This window comes from Neoarius graeffei, chromosome 16 (assembly GCF_027579695.1).
Source record: "Neoarius graeffei isolate fNeoGra1 chromosome 16, fNeoGra1.pri, whole genome shotgun sequence".
NCBI classification, from domain to species: Eukaryota; Metazoa; Chordata; class Actinopteri; order Siluriformes; family Ariidae; genus Neoarius; species Neoarius graeffei.
The window spans coordinates 5,523,004-5,543,321 of NC_083584.1; the positions used below are offsets into that span (position 1 = coordinate 5,523,004).

The 20,318-nt window shown below is 43.5% G+C and overlaps 1 protein-coding gene across 1 annotated transcript; it reads right to left on the reverse strand.

Moving 5' to 3' along the window:
* Positions 1-4,269: 4,269 nt before the first annotated feature.
* parp10 (poly(ADP-ribose) polymerase family member 10) lies at positions 4,270-20,274 on the reverse strand. Its single transcript, XM_060942392.1, has 13 exons — positions 20,205-20,274; positions 19,992-20,073; positions 17,181-17,356; positions 16,836-17,078; positions 16,512-16,742; positions 14,900-15,930; positions 12,999-13,214; positions 11,689-11,794; positions 11,491-11,597; positions 9,915-10,713; positions 6,811-6,938; positions 6,445-6,616; positions 4,270-4,748 (listed from the first exon to the last, which is right to left on the reverse strand). Exons 3-13 carry the CDS (start codon positions 17,353-17,355, stop codon positions 4,444-4,446), a joined length of 3,513 nt encoding a protein of 1,170 aa, XP_060798375.1. The 5' UTR covers position 17,356; positions 19,992-20,073; positions 20,205-20,274; the 3' UTR covers positions 4,270-4,443.
* Positions 20,275-20,318: the final 44 nt, after the last annotated feature.

Here is a 20,318-nt window from a genome sequence, read left to right on the forward strand (position 1 = left end):
ATCAGTTGCACACTTTACCAGCATGTTTATTTTTATCACATACTGTAAAAGTGAAAACGTCACACTGATTTATTACTTTAGTGTTTTTAATCATTAAACTAATGCAGGAAAAATTCAGGTAGTGTTTCAGGTCTCTTTCACTTTGCTTTCTATTTCACTTTTATGAACAATTTATTGAAATATTTACTTATTTTGCTTTAGCAGTGTGTGTGTGTATATATATATATATATATATAAAACTAATTTATTCAATAAATACAATTAATAAATTGATAAACAAACTTATCAATACTTAATATATTTATGAATATTTTTATTTCAATTGTTTATTATTCATTTTTAAATAATTATTTTAGAATTTCTTTATATATTTTTTTAGTTTTATTTTAATTTTTTGTAAAGCGCATCCCACTGCACTTTACTGTACAAAACACATCACATAATTAAAGTTTCTTAATTACCAGAATGGTCACCAGAACCATCTCCATTCGGGCCAATCAGAAGCCATGGCTGACAGGGGAAGTCCACAGGCTCCTGTGGGCTCGGTACGCCGCCTTCAGAGCTGGAGACGAGATGGGCTTGAGGACAGCTAGGGCCAATCTGTCACGAGGCATCAGGGTGGCCAAGAGACAGTATTCCAGGTACATTGCTGACCATTTCAATGACAGCAGAGACACCAGGAACCTGTGGCGGGGGATTCAGACCATCACAGACTACAAGCCCTCGCCGCAGACCTGTGACAACTCCACGTCTCTGCTGAATCAGTTGAACGACTTCTTCGCTCGCTTTGAGGCAGACAACAGCACCACGGCACAGAAGACCCCACCACCTCCCGGCGAGCAGGTGTTGACGCTGTCCCCAGACAGCATGAGGAGAGCTCTCAGGACGACAAATGCACGAAAAGCCCCGAGTCCTGATAACATTCCTGGTCGTGTCCTGAGAGACTGTGCCGAGGAGCTCACAGATGTCTTTACAGACATCTTCAACATCTCGTTGAGCCAGGCTGTTGTCCCCACGTGCCTCAAAACCACCACCATCATCCCGGTCCCGAAGAAGCCGTCTCCCTCCTGCTTCAATGACTACCGCCCTGTCGCACTCACTCCCATCCTCATGAAGTGCTTCGAGCGGCTAGTCATGCGGCATATCAAGTCTGCCCTCCCCCCCGCCCTGGACCCTTTCCAGTTTGCATATCAGTCCAACCGTTTGACCGATAACGCCATCTCCACTGCCCTCCACTCAGCCCTCACCCACCTGGAGACAAAAGACTCGTATGTCAGAATGCTGTTCATAGACCTTAGCTCAGCATTCAACACAATCATTCCTCAGCAGCTCATTCATAAACTGGACCAGCTGGGACTCAACACCTCCCTGTGCAACTGGCTGCTGGACGTCCTGACGGGGAGACCACAGACTGTATGGGTCGGCAGCAACTCCTCCAGCACCATCACATTGAACACGGGGGCCCCCCAAGGATGTGTGCTAAGCCCCCTCCTCTTCACTCTGCTGACCCACGACTGCACACCAACATCCAGCTCAAATCTCTTCATTAAGTTTGCGGATGACACGACTGTGGTGGGTCTCATCAACAATGGCGATGAGACAATCTACAGGAGTGAGGTGAGCCGCTTGGCCATGTGGTGCAAGGACAACAATCTCCGTCTGAACGTGGAGAAGACGAAGGAGATTGTTGTGGACTTCAGGAGAGCGCACACCCAGCATGCTCCACTATCTATCGATGGTGCTGCAGTGGAGAGGGTGAGCAGCACCAAGTTTCTGGGTGTGCACATCTCTGAAGACCTGTCCTGGAGCAACAACACCGCATCACTGGCCAAAAAAGCCCAACAGCATCTGTACTTCCTCCGCAAATTGAGGGGAGCAAGAGCCCCGGCCCCCCATCATGCACACATTCTACAGAGGCACCATCGAGAACATCCTGACCAGCTGCATCACCGTGTGGTACGGCGCCTGCACCGTGTCCTGCTGCAAGACTCTGCAGCGCATCGTGAGAGCAGCTGAGAGGATCATTGGTGTCTCTCTCCCTTCTCTAATGGATATTTATAACTCCTGCCTCACCCGCAAAGCCATCAGGATTGCAGGTGACCCCACCCACCCATCTCACAGCCTCTTCAGCCTGCTGCCGTCGGGGAGGAGACTGCGGAGTCTCCGGGCCAAAACCAGCAGGCTCAAGAACAGTTTCTTTCACCAGGGGGTCAGGAGGCTCGACTCCCTCCCTGTTCTGCCCCTCCTCCCCCCTCTGCCCCCTGCCACAGATTCTGCTTGCACATACCCCCGCCCCCCCTTCGGCATCTGACATGTCATCCTCACAGTTTCCCCCCAACACACACACATACATACATCGTTCATTAACACACTGAACTCAGGGACCGCACAGCTCACTTTACCTCGCTCATTTGCACTATTCCGCACTACCTCACCTTAACAGCTGCTAGTTTGTTTATTCTGCTTATTTCATGTTTACCTGCTATACCTCAAGTGCCCTTGACTGTTTGTTTATTTGCACCAATTTACGTGTGTGTGTGTGTGTGTGTATATATATATGTATGTATATACTAGTGCATTTCAAAAAATTAGAATACCATGAAAAAGTTCCTTTTTTCATAATTTAATTCAAAAAGGTAAACTTTCATATATTCTATATTCATTACATGTAAAGTGAAATATTTAAAGCCTTTTTTGTTTTAATTTTGATGACTATGGCTTATAGCTCATGAAAATCAGAAATCCAGTATCTCAAATTATTAGAATATTCCCTAAGATCAATCAAAAAAAAGGATTTACAATACAGAAATGTCCAACTTCTGAAAAGTATATTCATTTATACACTCAATACTTGGTTGGGGCTCCTTTACCATGAATTACTGTATCAATGTGGTGTGCCATGGAGGTGATCAGTCTGTGGCACTGCTGAGGTGTTATTGAAGCCCAGGTTGCTTTGATAGTGGCCTTCAGCGTATCTGTATTTTTGGGTCGGGTGTTTCTCATCTTCCTCTTGACAATACCCCATAGATTCTCTATCAAACACAGTAATATCATGGTCAGCAAACCATTTGGTAGTAGTTTTGGCACTGTGGGTAGGTGCTAAGTCCTGCTGGAAAAGGAAATCAGCATCTCCAAAAAGCTCATCAGCAGATGGAAGCATGAAGTGCTCTAAAATCTCCTGGCAGACGGCTGTGTTGACTTTGGACTTGGTAAAATACAGTGGACCAACACCAGCAGATGACATGGCACCCCAAATCATCACAGACTGTGGAAACTTCACACTGGGCTTCAAACACCTTGGATTCTGTGCCTGTCCACTCTTCCTCCAGACTCTAGAACCGTGATTTCCAAATTAAATGCAAAATGTACTTTCATCTGAAAAGAGGACTTTGGACCACTGAGCAACAGTCCATTTCTTTCTCTCCTTAGCCCAGATAAGACACTTCTGACATTGTCTCTGGCTCAGGAGTAGCTTGATATTAGGAATGCGAAAGTTGTATCCCCTTTCTTGAAGATGTCTGTTCGTGATGGGTCTTGATACACTGACACCAGCCTCAGTCCACTCCTTGTGAAGCTCTCCCAAGTTCTTGAATCAACTTTTATTGACAATCCTCTCAAGACTGCGGCCATCCCTGTTGCTTGTGCACCTTTTCCAGCCACCCTTTTCAGCAATGACCTTTTGTGGCTTACCCTCCTTGTGGAGGGCATCAGTGATCATCTTCTGGACAACAGTCGAGTCAGCAGTCTTCCCCATGATTGTGGTTGTGTGTACTGAACTAGACCGAGAGATACGCTGTGTTCATACTGTTTTACTCAAACTCGAAATGAAATATTCTAATATTTTGAGATGGGTTTTTAATGTTTTTGTACTGTATGCCATACTGATTAAAATTAAAATCGAAAAATGCTTGAAACATTTTAGTTTATGTGTAATGAGTCTATAATATATAACATTTTCACTTTCTTAAATAACTGATGGAAAATATTGAACTTTTTCACAATATTCTAATTTTTTGAGATGCACTAGTAATAGTGCTTAGTCTACGTCTAGTTCTTATCTAGTGTTTATACTGTTTATTTATACTGTTTATATTGTTTGTCTGAGTGTTTAGTCTATGTCTAGTTCTTATCTAGAGTGTTTATACTGTTTATTTCAATTATTCTATTTTTATTTATTGCATTGCCTGTTTGCACCGTGGGTCAGAGAGGACTGAAATTTCATCTGTGCTGTATGTCGAGCATGTATAGCATATTTGACAATAAAGTTGATTTGACTTAATCCATTTATTTGTATTTTTCACAGACAGAACAGTCTTTAGTGGCCACTGATCAATAAAACTGGTGTGAAACTGTGTGTAAGAGGTTAAAAGTCAGATTTATATATCAGCATGATCAGAAGCGTAAATAACACCGATGAGACGTTAAGAAGGAGGCGTGTACGCGTCACTCGGGATCCTTCCGGCAGGTGATGATGTATTGAGGGTACGCCTGCGTGTCGTTGAAGATGACGAAGAGACTGGGCTCCTTGACATTGTCCACGACGCTGTGGTAGCGCATCGGGATGTCCGAGCCCGAGCCCTCTCTGAGCGGCGCCGCTTTCATGTCGTGCTTCCCCTGGGTGAACTCTCCTGTCAGGACTCTGGCTACGAAGATGAACTTGTGTCCGTCAGCGTTGGGGGGGGAGTAGGTGTCGGAGAACGAGTACGAGGACTTCACAGCAAAGTACACACCCTGTCCAAACGCCGTGGCTGTGTGGAGAGAAAAAAAAAAAAGATTTTAATGGTGATGCTTTCACTGTAAAGTGAATATGTGTCTCAATCCTAACTCCCTCTGTAGAAGTGCCCTATGTAGTGTGTATGAACAGCGATCAACACCATGTTAAATACTGGACACGTTCAGTGAAACTGGAACTCCAGAGGCGTGTCTCAGGGACGTCTCAAGAGCGATACGAGGTCCGGCGCCACTGTCAGTCATTAATTAATGAATAACATCATCTCACCTCATTATCTGTAGCCGCTTTATCCTGTTCTACAGGGTCGCAGGCAAGCTGGAGCCTATCCCAGCTGACTACGGGCGGAAGGCGGGGTACACCCTGGACAAGTCGCCAGGGCCTGTGGATCCTGATCAATTAATTATTACCAAGAAAAAGATGGTGAAGTCAAGGACTGACAGAAACAGTGAAGTTTTACAACAACTCCGTCAAAAAATGACAAAAGAGCTGCTACGTGGAGACGATCTGAGTATGATGAAAGGGGTGTCCAGTAGGCTAACGACACTTCCTCTCGCTTCAGAAAACTTCCGATTGAACAAAAGGGAGTTTCACGTGGAACCTCACCTTCAGCACCAACTCCTGTTTGGACATAAGTGCTCATGGGTTCTGGCAAAGGAGGCAACATGCATTCTTCAGTGTAAGGCTCTTCAATCCTTTCCCAAAGAACCACCTAAACCAGAAACTACTGTGCAATCTGCCTTTACTTTCAACAAAAACGAGAAACACCACCATTATAACCAATGCATCATTGAAATTGAAGCGGACTCATTCAGCTCTTTGGTTTTTACACCGTCTGGAGGAAGTGGGAGAGAAACCCAGCGTTTTCTAACAGAGCTTTCTTTAAAACTAAGTGAGAAGAAAGACCTTGAAATGAGTGTTTGGCTGAGTGTCCTTCAACTTCACTCGATCAGCGGGTCTCCGGATCCGAGGCTCCAGATCTATTAAACCGGGAATTAACGTGGATTTGCGATGCAGTTGGCCAAATGGACGTCTGGGACGGCATGGACTGGTTATGAAAGATGAGCTTTAATATTAAACTGCTTTTCAACAAACCGATTACATATATTTATAATTTACTGTTTTAGTTTTTTTTGTAAGACTCACTTGAGTCACTTTTCTTCTTCTAATAATGTTTTTTTTTTTTTTTGGGCTTTTTTCACCTTTATTAGATAGGACAGTGTAGAGACAGGACAGGAAATGAGTGGGAGAGAGAGAGACAGGGAGGGATCGGGAAATAACCTCGGGTCGGAATCGAACCCGGGTCCCCGGATTTATGGTACGGCGCCTTAGCCACCTGAGCCATGACGCCCCCAATAATGTTTGATTTTAATGAAGAATTTTCAACTCATCATAGCGAACTAAAGAGGCGTGGATGTGCTGGATCAAGTGCTATTCTCCGTGCTGCTGAATCACGAGTGTGGAAGTCATTTAGTTCAGTGATTAATGTGATCAGTCCACTTCGCTCTGTTCATACTGATCACACACGAGACTCCTGTGAGACTTATTTCAACATTAAACACCAGTTCCTTCTTCATTCTGTATGTTCAATCCCTGATTATTTTTCAGATTTATTTATAAATTGATATAAACCCCCGTCTCGGACACGCTTACTCAAGAAGAGCGGGGCGTGGACTCTGTGCAGGTGACTGTATGGTAATAATCTCAGGAGTTACCGTTTTTGCCGCAGAAGCTCCTGTTGAAGCCGTGGATGCAGATCTCCTTGACGCTTCTCTCACTGGTGCCGTGGTAAAGCGTGTGCTCCACATTGCCTCGAATCTTCTGCTCCATATCGGCCTTCTTCAGCTGGTACTGACTGAACAGCAGCCGGTTCATCAGCTTCTCCACCTGCACGAGGGTTTACACAGGACAGGAAACCGTTACCTTCACTCACACCAGAACAGCAGCTCGGACCGTCGTGCAGCTCCACGTCACAGGTTTATTTACATTAACACACTCGTTCTGATACGTTATCGTTTCTATAGTAACAGTGACATTTGCAAATCAAGCTTTCTACATGACCACAGAGTGACGTGGCTCACCTTAACGATCTGGACTTTGTTCTGATCAGAAAGACTGTTGAAGAATTCCGCAACAACTTCATTATATTCCTCGGAGTCTTGCTCAAGTCTCACGGCGTCTGGCACGTCCGACAGCAAACTGTAATCATCTGGAAGATGAAAAAAAAAAAAGATCTCTTACATTCCTTCAACTGACTCACAGGATTCATTCAAAACACAGCATTTCAGTGATAAAACAAGTGTTGCCAGGCAAAACAAACCTCGCCCGGCAGCACTTATGATGAATATGAAGGAAGATATCGCGAAAAACGATTTTCACCTTTTTGGTGACCTTGATTTTGACCTTGTGTGTGAACATGGCCAAATAAACATGGTTCTGATTCTGATTCTCGTTTGCACACTGTACTGCTCTCAGCCAATCACAACACACCTGAATGAATATGAAGGAAGATATCGCAAAAAAACGATTTGACCTTTTTGCTAACCTTGACCAGATAACTCTCAAAATGTTGAAGGTTCTATCTGAGACCAACGCCCATCTATCCTGAAAGTTTCATGAAGATTGATCCAGCTGTTTTCCTGTAATATCGTTAACAAAAACAAAGAAACCCGACCGAAAACAATACCTCGCCCCCTGGTGGACTCCGTCCCGGGTGAGGTGATAAACATCTGGCTGAGAGAATGTGGAGTAAACGTGGTTTCTGTTCTCTGTTGTCTTGTATACGGTGTTTATATCTTTACCTCTAGAACAATTATACATTCTCATGTTTCATTCATTTCCTTAAGCGGGTTATGTATTTATTTATTTATTCTGATAGTCACATGATGTGATGATGCGTCTGATTTCACCTTTCAGGAGCGTTTCACTGCTATTCAGGTCAATTTGTTTATTTCTGACAAACACTGAACCGGTTTGATGTGGTGTTTGTGCTCGGAGGCGGTTCTTTCTTCACTCACATCAGGGCGGTTTATTCATGAACAGGAAAATAATTAACGGGGTTCTTTACTAAGATTGACTTCAAGGGGGGGCAGCATGGTGGTGTAGTGGTTAGCACTGTCGCCTCACAGCAAGAAGGTCCGGGTTCGAGCCCCGTGGCCGGCGAGGGCCTTTCTGTGTGGAGTTTGCATGTTCTCCCCGTGTCCGCGTGGGTTTCCTCCGGGTGCTCCGGTTTCCCCCACAGTCCAAAGACATGCAGGTTAGGTTAACTGGTGACTCTAAATTGAGCGTAGGTGTGAATGTGAGTGTGAATGGTTGTCTGTGTCTATGTGTCAGCCCTGTGATGACCTGGCGACTTGTCCAGGGTGAACCCCGCCTTTCGCCCGTAGTCAGCTGGGATAGGCTCCAGCTCGCCTGCGACCCTGTAGAACAGGATAAAGCGGCTACAGATAATGAGATGAGACGAGACTTCAAGGGGGCGCTACAGCACAGCTTTTTTTTTTTTACTAACTCCTGCACCAGGACGAGCACAGACAAACACAATTTCTACTTTTGTCTTTTCTTTTTATTAACAAGGTTAAAAAAAAAAAAATTATATATATATATATATATATATATATATATATATATATATATATATATATATATATTAAGCTCCACCCACTTATAGTTTGAGCTAATTTATACGACATATAGAGTGTAAAACCTTTTTTCCCCCGCTGCTTACGATCAGATGATCTTCAGACTAAACCTGCTCCAAGGTGTTCAGCTGTAACGTGGTACTGTGGCGCTGTTTACACATACCCGGGTATTTTTAAAAACGCATATTTTCTAAACTCCGTTTTCCAAAATAACTTTGTGCACACAGCTGCGTTTTTTAAAAAAATTACGTTTATATTGATCCGCATAAATATGCTGTCAAGAGCTGTTAAACTCGGTGGCAGTGTTAGAAGAATGACAATTCCACACAAGCCAATGAGAAGCCTCATCGAGAACCTCCGACAGAAGCGCGTGTGAGTACGCTCACCCTGTATGTACGGACGTACCAACTCTGCGAGTGACAGGAGTGAGGATTGCGACATTCTGAAATTTTCCTGCCATTCCTCCAGGACGACAACGCCATTCTCCCACCAGATAGCAGTCCGTCCAGGTCGAACCCAAAATCGCCGACGCTGGTGGTGGTACGGTCGGGCTCGTCTGGTCACCAGAAGCTCCGCAATTGCTGCCCTCCGAGCCCTAATGCGTCTCTGCTGGTCAATGAGCTTTATGAGCTTTATTCTCAAAAGCAAACAGGCGAATATAGCTCTTAATAACAGAAATGCTGCTACTCTGAGTGTTTCCATGCTTGTCGTATGTACAATGGTCGCTCTTTTGTGGCGCGAAGATTGCCTAAAACTCCGTTTTGGTCTCTTTACACACAAACGCAAAACGGAGTTTTCAAAAAAATCTCCACTTTTGCCGGGGTTTTTAGAAAGAATCGTTTTCAGAGGAAAAAACTCCGTTTGTGTATAAACGAAAGGCACAAACAAAGGCAAAGGTCTGCGTTTTTAAAAATACCCGGGTATGTGTAAACGGCGCCTGTGTCTGATCACGAAGATACCAAGCAGGAAGTACAGCTATGTCTTTATAGCAGTTGTGTGTATTGGTATCAACTTTAATATGGATATAAAGGTATAAAATTTTGACATAGCCGACCAATTTTCCCAAATTCGATACTTGCTTGTCAGTAGGACTTCTTTTTCTTTTAACTGGAAAAATCATTAAGTTTGACACTGGTGTGCCACTAGGGTGCGCTCTCCCTGCGACTATTTGTCCAATCAATCTAAAATATGGTTAATTTCTTTTTTTAAGATTCTATCTCAGAGGGGTTTCACATTGTGTGTGTGTGGGGGGGGGGGGGGGGGGGGGAACCCTTAGCTGCCATTGGGCAATAGATAGCGAATAGAACCCCTGCCTATGGTCCCTCCCCATGGTCCCTGCCCGGACCCCTCCCCATGGTCCCTGCCCGGACCCCTCCCCATGGTCCCTGCCCGGACCCCTCCCCATGGTCCCTGCCCGGACCCCTCCGCATGGTCCCTGCCCGGACCCCTCCGCATGGTCCCTGCTGGAAGCTGTATTATATATTTAAGTTTTACTGAGCATGAACATGTAAAGAAGCAGTGTGAACATTCCTAGCTCTAATCCTGACCTTGGTAATCGGAGTACAGGTCGACGGAGCTGACGAGTTTGCGTGAAATGGGCACGGATCGTCCGGATGACACGCTGAACTCCTGCATCTTTGTGAAATCTATAGTATACGGCTGATGGTCTAACAGGATGTCGAGCTTGTCCCGTTTCATCCTCCAGGCGTTTTCGATGAACACCGTGGCCTCGGGCGAGTACGCCGTCACCGCTGAGTGCTCCCTGTCGTGCCACACCCACTGCACGGTCTTCAGGATCTCTGCATCCGTGGTGCCTCCGGCCGCTTTCTCCAGCAGCTCGTTCAGATCGGGAAGCGCTCCGGAGACGTAATCCTTAAACCCCGAGACGACGGCTGTGGTGCCCTGGACCTGGATCTCTACGCCATGCTTCCTCTTGATGAGGTCCAAGCAGCAGCGGTGGAAGGCCGACAGCTTCCTGAAGCTCTTGTGCTGCAGTTTCTCCTCGCACTGCCTCAGGCCCACCTTCTTCCCCAGAGCGATGTCCACACGCACCAGGTCATGTGTGTAAGCTGCAAACACCTCAATCTGCGCCGTATTCGCTGCCCTGATGGCATCCTGCAGAGAGGAGGCCACCGCTTTCACCAGCATCTTGCTCTCGTCCACCGATGCCGCCTCGTCTTTGGAGAGCTGGAGGACTTTCTGCAGCTCCTCTTCCTCCTCCTCCTTTCCCGGGTTCTGGTTCACCTCCATAGACAGCTGGATGGCCAGAGATAGACAAGCGTCTTCATCCAGATTGACGAGGTCCCCCTGCAGACTTTCAGCTTTATTCGATTCCTGGGTTTCCAGCTTAAAAAACAAAACAAAACAAAAAAAACCACAACATGCTGCCTTTAGGACCCTGAGGCATTGGATGATGTAGAGAGAATAATAACTCAAAAATCTCTCAATACTTCGAGAATAGATCATTATCTCATTACCTAGAAATGTCTGTCTAGAAAATTCCTTATTATTTCATTAATGAGGAAATATTCTATTATCAGGAAATGCCTCATGATCTCCAGCCATAAAACATCAATTTCTCTCTTTATCTAGAAAATATCTCCTCATTACCTAGAAATATCCAACTCTCGAGAAAATTCCTTCTCATTATCTAGAAAATCTCTCATGTCATTGTCTCATGATATGAATTACAGACAGGTGACTTATGAAAGATTTACAAACTATAACTGCAGGAAAACAAAATTATCACTTAAGGATCTAGAAAAATTTTTTAATTCTCTAGACGCCTTCTCACCATCACATTATCCAGAAAACATGTCACTGCCTCACTGTCTGTGAAATCTCATCAGGTTTAAAATAAAATAAATCTTTATCTTAAAAAAATAGATATATATCACTACCTCATTATCTAGAAATACCTCATCTTATCTCGAACACGTCCCATTATCTTATCTCTTGTCCAGGTTCCTGTCACCGTCCCCTCGCACATTTACACTCACTGTTTCTCTCATAACCACAGAAACAGGTCTCAGAGCAAACCCATGATTTGGAGGTGGATTTATATTCCGTGTAGTTTATCGGGATTTATCATCGTTCTACAGCGAACCCCACTCCTGGATCTACCTGTTGGTCCGAGTACAGATCCACTTCCTCCTCCAGCTCCTCCCCCGCTGTGTGAGAGGGATCACTCTCCAGCAACGACAAAATCATCTTCGCCTCTTCTATACGAGCTGAGAAGGAGAACATGCAGCACGTGAATCCAGTTAGTGCTCTTTAACTCTTTCCAATCATGAGAACAGAAGAGAAAATTACAACAGGAACCTGAGGTGTCTTTATCAGGCCCCGCCCGTGCGCTAGCCTTCAGAGCGGAGGAGCTCCTCGCAAAGTTCTGATTCGACGTCATTTTCCACGCCAGTGCAAAGATGTCCTTAAAAAAAAAAATACAAAACAGGATTCAGATGTGTAGATTTAATACACAAACACAGAGGAACGGTTTATTTTTGGCTTTTTATCACTCTTTGCTCCTGTTAGAGTTTCTAAGAGTCTTTAATTAAACCCAGATTAAATTAAAACATTTAAAAAAAAAAAAAAGAGTCAAATATTTTAATTATTCATTACTTTATATACAACTCAAAATTAGACAAAGACACTTTTACCGAAAATAAAGGTGACAGATTTCATGATTAATGTTTATGTTTACAGTATATAAATATGTAAATGAGACGACACGGTGGTGTGAAGATCTGAAGTTTATCTCCGAGTGGTGAATGTAAATATCACGAGTGACTGAAGTGAACGAGTGAAAATATTTTCAACACGAGAAGATAAACTTCATATCTTTGCACCACTGTGTAAATGTTCTTTATATTATATGGCTACATTCACACAAAAAAATAAAAATAAAAAATAAATAAATACACACACAAGTTAATCAAAACAATTTTAATTTTGAATCGGTTCACTATTTTGACAACGCAGCGGGAAAACACTGGGAGTGCGTCATCGGAGTGAAATATCGGGAATTATTATCCATCCAGGACACTTTTTCAACGGAATAAAAACATGTTCTATTCCCTTCTAGCGGGTTTCATTCATTTGGTTTGATAGCATGCAATATTGTTAGCATATCGCTTATCCTACGTGTATTACGTCACTCTACCCAATGGAGAATGAGCGTTGAATATGGTTTATGATATTGCACGGTTGTCAAGACAACATGACGTCACACGTCGGAGATGTAAAACTTCAGCACTAGCGAGCAACTGGGACAATTTGTAAACAAACATGGCCGCCAGGTTTGCTTCGTTAAGTACGGAAGATTTTGAGAGAATTTTGAAAGACGCGTTGAACACCCGAAAGGAATGTGTATGTATAATAATAATAATAATAATAATAATAAATATTTTCTGGCTTTTTTTCGTGGTCTATCAGTATCATGCTCGCTGAATGGCATATATCTGATAGACCACGAAAAAAAGCCAGACAATATTATTTAAATATTTCACTCAGATCCGCGAAGTATTTCGTATGAAAAATGCGACTTTTTCAACATGAGAAGATAAATTTCATATCATTCATATATATGTGTGAGAATGTGACAGTTTGTCTGATCGTACGCTCTTCATCGTTACCTGGTCCTCCAGGGGCTCCCAGTGCACCCTCTCCAGATTGATGTAGACCTGGAACTTGGCGGTCATCTCTCCCAGGATGCTCTTCCCCTCAGGGTCGTGCAACAGGAAGCGAGCGATGCCCGGCTGAGTCACCGTGATGATCTTGGTGTAGGTGGAGGAAACCACGCCGGTTAAAACCTCAGCCGCTGTCTGACACGCCGTGGGGTTTCCCTGGACCTGTCCATCAACAGTCCCAAAAAAATCACATCACACCTCAGCGTCATCCACACAAATTATTAAATTTTCTGTAATAAATGCAAATAAATCCATCCTAATAAATAAATAAATGAATAGTCTTGTGTATGTATATATATATATATATATATATATATATATATATATATATATATATATATATATACACACACATACATACACATTACACACACAAACAATTCATATATTCACATTTTATATTTTTTACCTCATAGTTTTATAGATCTTTACGAACACATGACCTGAGGTTACTGATGATTAAATTAAAATGTATTGATCAATTGCTTAATTTTAGAAAAAGATTAAATAAATGAATGCATAATAAAAATCAAATAAATTATTTAAAATGTGATTTATTAGAATATTGGTAAATATATCCATCCATCCATCCATCCATTATCCGTAGCCACTTACCCTGTGCAGGGTTGCGGGTGAGCTGGAGCCCATCCCAGCTGACTCTGGGCGAGAGGCGGGGTTCACCCTGGACAAGTCTTGGTAAATATAATACATTTTAAATTTCTGGATATTTATATTTTATTGTTTTATCATCATTATTTTTATTATTATTATTTTTATATCCTTATACCAAAGAACTGATCAAGAAAAAAAAATGTATTAATTGAAAATATACTGATAAATATAAAATAACTTTTTATTTTTATGCATTTATGGTTTTGTCTTTTTATTAAAAATATTTTTTTTTTTTGCGGTCCAAATCCTGCGCTCTGATTGGCTGGTGAGCAGGTCCGTATCCTATGGTACGGACCCCGGTTACGGACCTCTGGCGACTCGCTCGTTCACAACAACAACAAACATAGTAGAATTTTTGTCAACATTTATCTTTTTTTTTATAAGATTTATTTATAAGATTGTCAAAAATCTTATAAATGTTTGCCAGCATTTCTCAGGAGAATAGCATAAATTTTACAGCATGGATAGCGATAACGACAGTGTTCACAGCGAAAGCGAGTTTTACTACCCTGAGGAAGAAGAAATAAAAGAAAACATTTCAGGAGAAAGCTAAAAACCTCTAACTGTTGCTAACGGCGAGCAAAAACATGGCTGAATCCTGAATGACTCCTATTTGTATAAATAGGGGACTACATAGGCGGCAAAGTGTAGTGTTTTTCCTGCCATGGAAGTGCACTTGTATACCGAGGAGGAAGCCATTTGCATTACAGCCATGAATGAGGATTCAAAATGGCGGCTCGGCTCAGTTTTCCCTTTCGGGCGCTCTCGTTTTCTGTTAGAATTTGGTAAAGAAAAAATAAATATATTATTTACCAGCTTAAGGTCGGTCCGTATGGTGAAATACCGTGACCTCGGCCTTGAATACTGACCTCGGCCCAGAGGGCCTCGCTCAGTACTTTCAACACCTCGGTCACGGTATTTCACCATACAGACCTCCCAGCTGGGAAATAACATGTATATATTTTTCAAAAACGAATTAAAATAAGTGGCATTTAATGCACAATTTAATAATTATATAATAAAAACAAAATCTTATCAAATGAAAACTTTAATATATTTACATGAAATATCTATGCATACTTATTTTATTTCTATATTTTAAGGTGGTTGTTTTTTTATAACGCTGTACTGCTAATTTTTTTTTTAAAGTTGTGAAAATGAAGCGGATGCCTCACACTCAGCCCGTCTCCGGTGTCCAGGGGGAAGATGATGACCTCAGCCATGTCCATGAGCAGCTGCTGATTGTGCAGCTGGATGTAAGTGAGCATGGCGGGCTGCATGCTGATCACGATCTCCTTCTGAATGGGTGTGCTGAGGAACCGAACGATGTTCTCCTTCACCTCCTGCTCCATGTCCTTCAGCGTCACAACGGAGATGGCGTTCCCCTCGGGCGAGGCTTCGGCGCTGCACGTGTCCTGACTCAGGAGGAAGCTCCTCCACTCCTCAGAGTAGAGCATGTACTCGAACTCAGGCTGCACAGGCACAACGGACTCGCTGACCGCGCCCTTTATTACCTCACATGCCTGGTTCACCATCTGTGTGGAGGCGGAGCTTACAATCAGCACACCCCCCGTCACCGTGTAGGTGGAGGGCAGCCCCTGGTCCTTCAGCTTGCCTGTCAGCTTGTCCCTGATGTCCTGTCTCTGGAAGAAGTCAGCTTTCAGAGCACTGACGGGGACGTGAACCTGCAACACGCCGCTCAGGAACTCCAGCAGCTTGCTCTTCAGTTTCTCAGCTTCGTCTTGGGCGGGGCCTTTCACCTCGACGCCGCTTTGCGTGACTCTGACCTCGTAACCAGGGTGAGCCTTTTCCAGCTTGTCGGGAAGGTCAGAGAGAGCGACAAGCTCGCGTTTGGTGGAGTCGGGGACGGGGACATGGCAGACACAGGGCTGGTGTTTCGGTGCAGGCTGAATGTCCTCCGAGGTGTCTTTGGAAACTTTTGCAGATTTCAGAGTCATCTGGAGGTCAGGTTTTGGGCTGACGGCTTCCTGACTGTGGGCCGGTGACGATGTGCTGCTGTAGAGATCAGAGTGTGGGTCAGTCAGAGGTGATACAGCGCCAACCTGATCATCTCCGCCCTGATCCGTCCCGTTCTGTAAACTCGTCCGAGACGCTCCTTCCTCCGAGTGCAAGAAAGAATAATAAGGTTTCACAACCAAGTCCGTCTCGTCCAGTTTGTGTGACTTCTGAAGTACGCGGTCTACAGCTGTTTAACCAAAAATAACAAAAAAGGTGATATAATGTTCAAATTCAACAAATATTATAATAAAACACTGGATAGAAAAGAAATAAAACTCTCAAACAGCAGGTGAAGCACTGATTACACTGATCTGAGACTGTTCTAATGGGCGTGGCCAAGTACTTGTGTTTAGTGGGTGTGGCATCTCCATCAGTTTCAGTGAAGGAAGTGAAGTGGACAAGACCAGTTTATAGTGGGTGTAGCCTGTGTGTAGTGGGTTGGCCTTCGTGCCAGGTGTGGCCTGTGGGTGGTGGGTGTGACCTGTGGGTGGCAGGTGTGTGTTGGGTGTGGCCTGTGGGTGGGGGCTGTGGTCTGTGGGTGGGTGCGTGGCCCGTGTGTTGGTAGGGCTGGTGGGTGTGGCCTGTGTGTGTGTGTCTGTGTGGCAGGTGTGGCCTGTATATGGTGGGTGTGGCCTGTGTGTGTGTCTGTGTGGCAGGTGTGGCCTGTGGATGGTGGGTGTGGCCTGTGTGGTGTATGGTACTGACCCAGCTCTACACTGTATGAGGTTAAACGCTGTGTGTTGTATCGTTGCGTTCAGGTGAACTTACACTCTACATCTTTAAAGGAGACTTTAGCGAGCTGTGGAGAGATCCTGCTCATGGCCGTCACGTCTCCTCCTCCACTGCGGCTGTTCTCGAAGTACAGCGTGAGCAGATCATCGGTCAAGGTGGGGGGCAGGTTTCCCACCATGATGGTGTCTGTGCACTCCACCTGCTCCAGAGTGAGCCTCGCTCCGTCCAGCGCTCGCTTGGAAACTTTACTGCACATCTTCTCAAAATCTGTAAAAAATAAATAAATCAAGTGTGAGATGATGTTTAATTGTGCTCAAACGCATCGTCAGTGTGTGTTACAGCAAGTTTCTGTTTACTGACCTTCTCCTGCAGGCTGGTGGAGGTGAATGAGGACCAGGTCTTTCCCCGGAGACAGGTACAGGGTGTAATTATCCGAATCGATCCCGGTCAGATTCTCCACGTAAAGATCCAGCATGTCGCGGCTGGTGCCAAGAGAGAGTCCACGCAGCACCAGTTTCCCATGATCCTTCGGGGGTTGTTTGCGTACAATCAGTGTGGCATCACTGAGAGTATGGGAGCTCTTCTGCACGACTCTCGTTGCAGCTAGTCAACACACACACACACACACACACCTCACATCTAGTGCTCTGTTTGTAAAGTACACAATGAACATAATAAAACACTGAGATACATTTTGTGTCTCACCCTCGGCACTTTCAAACACCAGTAAGGCTGTGTCTCCTGTCCTGTTCAGAGAGATGAGGTTTCCTCCTCCAGACCTCCTCCTGTTTTCAAAGTAGAGCCACAGCAAGTCATCGTCCACAGCACTGGAGATCTGAAGGACCTCCACACTGCGATCTTCCAGGCTTTCATCCTCCATCCTGATCATCAGAGAGGAAACACAGCAGCGGGGAAATTATTTTAGACTGTGATCCAAATCTCTTCTAAACAAAACTGGTTGGAATATTTCTGTGAAAAAAAAGTATCTTCATCCAATATCAAGGAGGATCAGGACGTATCTAATAAGTCATGGACAACTACAACCCCAATTCCAAAAAAGTTGGGACAAATTTTATTTACAAATTGTAAATAAAAACGGAATGCAATAATTTACAAATCTCAAAAACTGATATTGTATTCGCAATAGAACATAGACAACATATCAAATGTCAAAAGTGAGACATTTTGAAATCTCATCTCTCATCTCATTATCTGTAGCCGCTTTATCCTGTTCTACAGGGTTGCAGGCATTTTGAAATTTCATGCCAAATATTGGCTCATTTGAAATTTCATGACAGCAACACATCTCAAAAAAGTTGGGACAGGGGCAATAAGAGGCTGGAAAAGTTAAAGGTACAAAAAAGGAACAGCTGGAGGACCAAATTGCAACTCATTTGGTCAATTGGCAATAGGTCATTAACATGACTGGGTATAAAAAGAGCATCTTGGAGTGGCAGCAGCTCTCAGAAGTAAAGATGGGAAGAGGATCACCAATCCCCCTAATTCTGCGCCGACAAATAGTGGAGCAATATCAGAAAGGAGTTCGACAGTGTAAAATTGCAGAGAGTTTGAACATATCATCATCTACAGTGCATAATATCATCAAAAGATTCAGAGAATCTGGAAGAATCTCTGTGCGTAAGGGTCAAGGCCGGAAAACCATACTGGGTGCCCGTGATCTTTGGGCCCTTAGACGGCACTGCATCACATACAGGCATGCTTCTGTATTGGAAATCACAAAATGGGCTCAAGAATTTTTCCAGAGAACATTATCTGTGAACACAATTCACCGTGCCATCCGCCGTTGCCAGCTAAAACTCTATAGTTCAAAGAAGAAGCCGTATCTAAACATGATCCACAAGCGCAGATGTCTTCTCTGGGCCAAGGCTCATTTAAAATGGACTGTGGCAAAGTGGAAAACTGTTCTGTGGTCAGACGAATCAAAATGTGAAGTTCTTTATGGAAATCAGGGACGCCGTGTCATTCCGACTAAAGAGGAGAAGGACGACCCAAGTTGTTATCAGCGCTCAGTTCAGAAGCCTGCATCTCTGATGGTATGGGGTTGCATTAGTGCGTGTGGCATGGGCAGCTTACACATCTGGAAAGACCCCATCAATGCTGAAAGGTATATCCAGGTTCTAGAGCAACATATGCTCCCATCCAGATGACGTCTCTTTCAGGGAAGACCTTGCATTTTCCAACATGACAATGCCAAACCACATACTGCATCAATTACAGCATCATGGCTGCGTAGAAGAAGGGTCCGGGTACTGAACTGGCCAGCCTGCAGTCCAGATCTTTCACCCATAGAAAACATTTGGCGCATCATAAAACGGAAGATACGACAAAAAAGACCTAAGACAGTTGAGCAACTAGAATCCTACATTAGACAAGAATGGGTTAACATTCCTATCCCTAAACTTGAGCAACTTGTCTCCTCAGTCCCCAGACGTTTACAGACTGTTGTAAAGAGAAAAGGGGATGTCTCACAGTGGGAAACATGGCCTTGTCCCAACTTTTTTGAGATGTGGTGTTGTCATGAAATTTAAAAATCACCTAATTTTTCTCTTTAAATGATACATTTTCTCAGTTTAAACATTTGATATGTCATCTATGTTCTATTCTGAATAAAATATGGAATTTTGAAACTTCCACATCATTGCATTCCGTTTTTATTTTCAATTTGTACTTTGTCCCAACTTTTTTGGAATCGGGGTTGTAAATGTTGTGGTGAAATAATTTCTTTAAAAGTGCAGGTGATCAACTCACTGTATTACTAAAACTGATTTCAAACATCTGAGCAAAGGAGACTGGATCGAGTCGCTCCGTTTCACTAATGTATAATCCTACTGAAAACACAATTAAAAAACCTTTGCTGAATCTTCTTCTCAGTTCCTGATGTGCTTCTGATCATTTCATTTTCTACAAAATGGTAACCTTTGAGGAAACGTGTTCTGTCAGTTTGATATACACACAGCACACACTGTCTTAATACTCATTATAATTCTGTCTCTGGTGTACAAACGTTTTAAATCACTAATAATGACGGAATAAAGTATTTATAACACAGGTGTACAGTTCAGAGCTGCTCTGATAACATCACGCCTTAAAGAGGCAAACAGAGGCGGTGTGTGGGGCCCAGCCAGTCCACAACAACACATCATTATCTCACAGTGTAAACTAACTTCACACAAAACAGCAGAGTTGAAATATTAGAAATGACAACATACAGCACTCAAACATGACACAGTGCTTTAGAGGAAGTAAACAGGAGTCCATTTTATTTAAAACTACACACACACACACACACACACACACACACACGATACGGCTGATGTTTATTAGTTTTTATAATAATTCTCATGAACAGAAAGTGAAACATCCAACCTGCTAACTCACTGTTCCATTAAGCTACAGCGGATTCACAGTTTATAAACGATTTACACGAACACACAGACACTGTGCGAATTTAAACAAAACCATAAAGCATATAAAGTTGATATTTTAATGTGTCACCTGAAACGCTGCTTCGCTTCAGATCATAACGCGGAAAGCTTCTTCACTTCCTGTTGCTTTTCTCGCAGGACACAAGCGACAACTGAAAACAAAACAAATTATATACAATCATTTCATGTGTTAATCTGTTTAATTTTAGAAACCTACGATTCAGAAAGTGTCGCACTTTATTTTATTTGTTTTTATGACGGAAAGAAAAACCCAAAACTACACCTGAAGCCAAAACGTCATCTTTGATCGACCAGGAAGTTGTCTGAGCAGGGCGCAGGCGCAGAATGTTTTGTTGGCGAGAGTTCGCATTGAACAGAGCGCATGTGTAGAACGTTC

Excerpts from the sequence above, each read along its gene's own strand:
- parp10 (XM_060942392.1), bottom strand. The coding sequence starts at position 17,355 with ATGGAGGATGAAAGCCTGGAAGATCGCAGTGTGGAGGTCCTTCAGATC. Across the intron at positions 17,079-17,180 it reads GGTGTTTGAAAGTGCCGAGG|CTGCAACGAGAGTCGTGCAG; the intron begins GTGAGACACAAA and ends TGTGTTGACTAG. Across the intron at positions 10,714-11,490 it reads ATCTGTACTCGGACCAACAG|CTGGAAACCCAGGAATCGAA; the intron begins GTAGATCCAGGA and ends TTGTTTTTTAAG.